Here is a 5,653-nt window from a genome sequence, read left to right on the forward strand (position 1 = left end):
GTGCGCCACCACCGCCTGGCCATTCAAAACTCTTAATCCAGAGTTTTTTGCATAATGACTGCTCTCTACCCTACCCCACTGTACTTTTTAAATATTAACCTGGATGTGTTTCCTGAATTTCTACTGCATTCAGAAAGCCGACGAGGAAGTGTAAGTAAGACAACCACGAAAAAGTACTGCTGCTAGGCCATGAACGTAAGCATGCACTGTATCACAAACACAGTAAGTTGACAGCATGCTGCTTACCTACATGCCCTTCTCTCTGCTCACACCTTCCTCTGTGAGCACAACTGACTGAAACTAGGAGGAAGAAACCCTTCCAACTTTGTTTCTGAAATCGGTGACTAGGTATACATATGCATGTGGGTTTGTGCACTTGAATCAGTGCCTGAGAAGGCCAGAAGAGGGTGCCGAAAACCATGGAACTGGAGTTACAAGGCCTTCCTGAGCTGCTGTCATGGGTGCTGGGAATGAAGCGGAGACCTCTACAAGGGCAGTAGCTTAACTTAATCTTCATAGCTCCAGCCCCAGACTACCACAACCACCACCACCACTTCTTCCTCTTCCTCCTCCTCTTCCTCCTCTTTTTTCTCCTCTTCCTTCTTCTCCTATTTAATTTTATCAAAGCTAGACAGGAACCTTTCTTTTCTACTCTTCATAAAAAATAGCCTTTAAAGCCAGGTAGTGGCGCACACCTTTAGTCCCAGTGCTCAGTGCAGAGCCAGACAGATGTCTGTGAGTCTGAGGCTAGCCTGGTCTACAGAGTGAGTTCCAGGACAGCCCAAAGCTGGATAGAGAAACCTTGTCTTGAAAAACAAAAAATAAAAACAAAAACAAAAAGCTTTAAGTCCATAATAAGCACAAAAGGAACACTTTGAGGGTATAACAGGCAGAAAAATTGAGGAATAGAACAAAGACTAAAAGATTTGCCAATTCTTCTAGAATCACTGTCAAACAGTGGTATCAATATTTTGTTCGAAGAGTTAAAAATATCATATGAATGAGTTATAACAAAAAAATTTCAAATGTTATTCTCTCTCACACTTTGAGTTAACAGTTTCTCTACTGCCTCTGTGTCTTATCAGTATGCATAATTTAAAACTTGACTGAAATTCCTGAGCTGAAATTACATTCATAAAATTATTTTAAGAAACTTCTCACCAATCATAAAAACACAAAGTAAGGATATACCCTTAATGCCTCCTAAACAATGGCCATGTACATAACACAATTTTAGCCTTTTTTAATGAAATGTGTACAAATTCTATTTTTAAATTAAAAAATTGACAAGTTACCAATCAGATAAATTGTCCTTATAAATTATGTTTATTTTTATGAATAAAAATTTAAATAAAAAACTAAATCAGATAATTACAAATATTCTTTCATGCAATAAAACAAATTTCCTTTAAGCCTTATTTTCTAGGCAGGAAAAAAAAGGCCCATCATATCCAAGTCCTCACTTTCCTCAGCAGGCCCGGGACAATGAGAGGGCAGAATCCGAGCAGTGCTCTCACACACACCACACTCCACCAGATCCTCTATCTTTGTCATCTGTCCAAAGAGGAAACAACACTAAACTTGTCATTTCATTAGAAAACTTGTCAATGACAGTTTTCCTAGAAAACTAAGACCCTGGATTCACATTTTACCTGTCCTGTTCTTAAATAAACACAGCTCAAAGGAAAGTCTACTTAAAGTAACATAAACGGATGAACACAACTCTCTTCAAGGAAACTGCAGAGTGGTGAGTGAACTAGTCTGTTCTCAATACACACTGCAGCAGGATTGCTTCTCAAACGCATTGTTAGGCTGAAGATGCTACAGTTAAGAGGTACCTCTTATGTGCCATTTTAGAAATGGCAGTAGAGACAGAAAACCATTCATTTCTTCACTCGTATCTAGCTTTGAAATATTCCCTACCCTTAAGTCAGTAGTATGCACCATCACTGGCACCATCAAAATGTAACGACGACACATTATTTTATAAGAGGCAGTGACACACAAAAAAGATACCTGGAATTTAGGACTTAAAAGCCAGACAATATTACAACAGTTAAACAAACAAACAAACATCAAACAAACAAACAACAAAACCCAGTGAGAAGAGGAAGCGTAAGGACAAAGTAATAACGCCGTGTGTGTGTGTGTGTGTGTGTGTGTGTGTGTGTGTGTGTGTGTGTGTGTAAAAATGTCACAATGGTTTGTAGACTTTACCAAAATGATTTTTAGAAGTGGAAAAAATAGAAAACCAAAAACCCTGACAATACACAAAGACATAGATCAAGAGGAATTCTCACACTGTTGGTGGAAAGACACATTATTCAGACTACTTTGCAAAAACGATCTCAGATTTCTCATAAAGCATGGTACCTACAATTTGGCTATCTTGTTCCTGAATATTTATTTACCCAAGTGAAAGGAAAACTTGCATTTACAGAAAACTTTGCACATATAAATGTTGATACTGGTTACATTTGTAATTGTGGAAACTTACCCTTCAATTAGGGAGTGGGCTAGCACACTGGTTTGATCATCTATACCCTCAGCAATAAAAAGGACTGTTCTCCAAAATATGCAACAAGAATGAATCTTGAATTCATTATTCAGAGCAAATGCTGGCAGACTTAGAAGGCTACGTATTATGATTTCATTTACACACCACTCTAGAAACAGCAAAGGTATAGGCAGAAAACCATCAGTGGTTGCCAGGCTAGACAGAAAGGGACCTATACCAAGGAACAGAGCGACAGAATATTCTACTCAATAGTTATAGTGGATATGACTGCACATATTTGTAAAACCTCACAGATCTCTGTACCAAAAGGGTTAAACATAGAAGGAAAAAGATGAGAAGTCCTGGCTATAAACAGATGAGAATGAAAAAATTTACCATTGTCACATCATAAATGACTGGTGAAAAGTTTCATATTTTAGCCCTAAAGCTATGTTCCAAATGATTTTAAGGAAGAGACAGAGCCAAGACAGGACTGTCTGAGAAAGACAGTTACTTAAACACAGGGAGCACCTGGGAGGCAATTGTCAACCACTGTGGGAATTCCAGAGATAAACTTTATTAAGACGCAACTAAGGGGATGCAGCGGGGACAACAAGAAAAGGATAGAGATTAGAAATCCTCAGGTTTATGGCAACAGGGGAAGCACTAAGCTAACTGCTTCTGAGAAAAGCTTTCAAACAAGCTAAATTTAATGACTATGGAACACTCAACTGCAAACATCTTGGGAACTGTATCTGACTGTAGCTCAAGGGAATATATGAGACATAAAATTAGATTTAAGGCTCAAGGTATTTGTAGCCATGAAAATTTAAGGTTGAAATCCTTCATAGATGGGATACATAGACTGAAAGCTCTAGAGGACTCTGACAATCATAAGCAATAGCAGCACTATGAGAACCAAATAAACAAGTTGAATATACAACTATAGAGTTCAGCTTTCTCTTGGAAATCTCTGGTTTTATGTTTGGTTTGACAACCCTGGCAAATAGGCAATAGGCCAAGCTTTTCCCTTTTGCTTTTGGTATTGCTGGCACTGAGTCCAGCAAAGTGAAGAATAATGTACTGGACACGTACTTTTTGTTAATCAAACACAGGAAGGTCAACAAAAGGATTAAAAAACAAACCAAAACAAGACCCACAAGTCAACTTACCTGAAGAGTCCAATATCTTGGTAACTGGACAGAAGACCCTATAGTTATTTAAAGGACTCTCTAATATCTCAGTACAGTATCAGAAAATAATATGACTTTAGAGAATTAGTTTTTAACTAGAGATATGCACCAAAATTCCCTGTGATGGACCTTTCTCAAAATACCTACGTGATTACCAAAGCTCTATTTCTAAAACTTCTGATTAAGAATATTTTGGTGCCGGGCGTGGTGGCACACACCTTTAATCCCAGCACTCAGGAGGCAGTGACAGGCGGATTTCTGAGTTCGAGGCCAGCCTGGTCTACAAAGTGAGTTCCAGGACAGCCAGGACTATAGAGAAACCCTGTCTCGAAAAACCAAAAAAAAAAAAAAAAAAGATGATTTTGGTTAAGGCCCAAACTGTATATGTAACAGCCCAATAAGTGACTCTAGTGTACATTTACCATAAGGGCACTAAACCAAAGCTGGTGCCACAGTCAACCAGAGAGTTTTCACTCTGAAGCTTCCACACCATGCACTAACCTCCTCTAGGAAGCTCGGAATCAAGAACACAAAAGCATCCTCTTTCCAAGTAATACCTCAAATCGCACACCCCAAGCCCTTCAAGATACCTGACGAGCCACTTACTGATTTTGACTAAACAAATTGTACAAGATCTAGCTTCTCGGCGGAATTTACAGAAAAGTGAGTCGCTCTACTGCTTAAATCTCAACTCTCAGCTTTAATAATGACCCTGCCAGAAAGACTGTTAAAATCATGAGCTAAAGCTTTAGTTCAACTAGTACTTAACCAGAACCAGAACCAATACTGCAGTATTTAGAGTCTATTTTTCCAAAACCAAGATTTTCAAGATTACAACTTCCCAATTATAGCATACACATGTATGAATCATTTCAAATGTAAATATCCAGGAATAGAAATGGTTATGCCAACCAAAATTTACACTTACCCATCTCTTCCCTTACTGACAATTTTTACTTCAAAATAATAAATCCCACAGGCTGCTGGTATTGGATGCGTGGCTCGAACAGATGCTGCATCTTTGGGGGTTTTACCATGACCTGCCCGTGAAAAAGAACAAACCACAAATGAAATTTTCTAATGAAAATCTTAAACAATTCAAGAAAATAAAGCACTTGGATGAAATTTAATTCTGTTATCATCATTTCAAGTAACTGAAAGACATAATGAAACATTTACCATTACAACAAACCCAATATGAAAAGTAGCTGAAGCTGCCCAAAGAACTCTTCATACTATCACAGGCTATATTGAGAGTTCAGAATCTGTCCAGGCCGTGGAGTACACACCTTTAATCCTAGAAGTTGGAAGGCAGATAGATCTCTGTGAGTTCAAGGCCAGCCTGGTCTACAGAGTAAGTTCTAGATCAGCCAGAGCTACACAGAAAAGCCCTGTCTTGAAAAACAAAAAAGAACGAAAATAAAAGTTCTGGGTTTGTTTTAAAGATTTGAAAAAAATATTTACTTATTGTGTGAGTGTTTGCATGTATGTGTGCCACCCGTGTGCCTGCTGCCAAGGCCAGAAGCAGGTGCTGGGTCCCTTGGAACTGCAGCTATAGGCTACTGTGAAGTTGCCATGTGGGCACTGGGAATCAAACTCAAGGCCTCTACAGACTACTGAGCTATCTCTCTGGTCCCCAAATTAGGGAAATTTAAGGTTACGTTTTAAGTTATTCTTGATTGGAAGTACATGAGATAATGATCTTAATTTTATCAGATCTAGATCTGCATTTAATTTGTAACATTTCTATATATTCTTCTGCAAAATGGACCACTTTTTAAACTGGAGATATCTGTAAGATCACATAATTTTAAATAAACTATATTAACAGATACAACTCATTAAGAATTTATAATTCCTGGGAACAGAACACCCATGGAAGGAGTTACAGAGACAAAGTTTGGAGCTGAGACGAAAGGATGGACCATCTAGAGACTGCCATATCCAGAGATCCATCCCATGA

General features: G+C 38.3%; 1 protein-coding gene across 1 annotated transcript in view; it reads right to left on the reverse strand.

Moving 5' to 3' along the window:
- Ranbp9 (RAN binding protein 9) overlaps positions 1 to 5,653 on the reverse strand; it is an 80,523-nt gene that overhangs the window by 55,365 nt on the left and 19,505 nt on the right. Inside the window, exon 2 of the mRNA XM_021179981.2 lies at positions 4,619 to 4,730. Coding sequence (XP_021035640.1) covers positions 4,619 to 4,730 — 112 coding nt within the window. The remainder of the gene's footprint in view (positions 1 to 4,618; positions 4,731 to 5,653) is intronic.

This window comes from Mus caroli, chromosome 13, assembly GCF_900094665.2.
Source record: "Mus caroli chromosome 13, CAROLI_EIJ_v1.1, whole genome shotgun sequence".
Classification (NCBI taxonomy): Eukaryota; Metazoa; Chordata; class Mammalia; order Rodentia; family Muridae; genus Mus; species Mus caroli.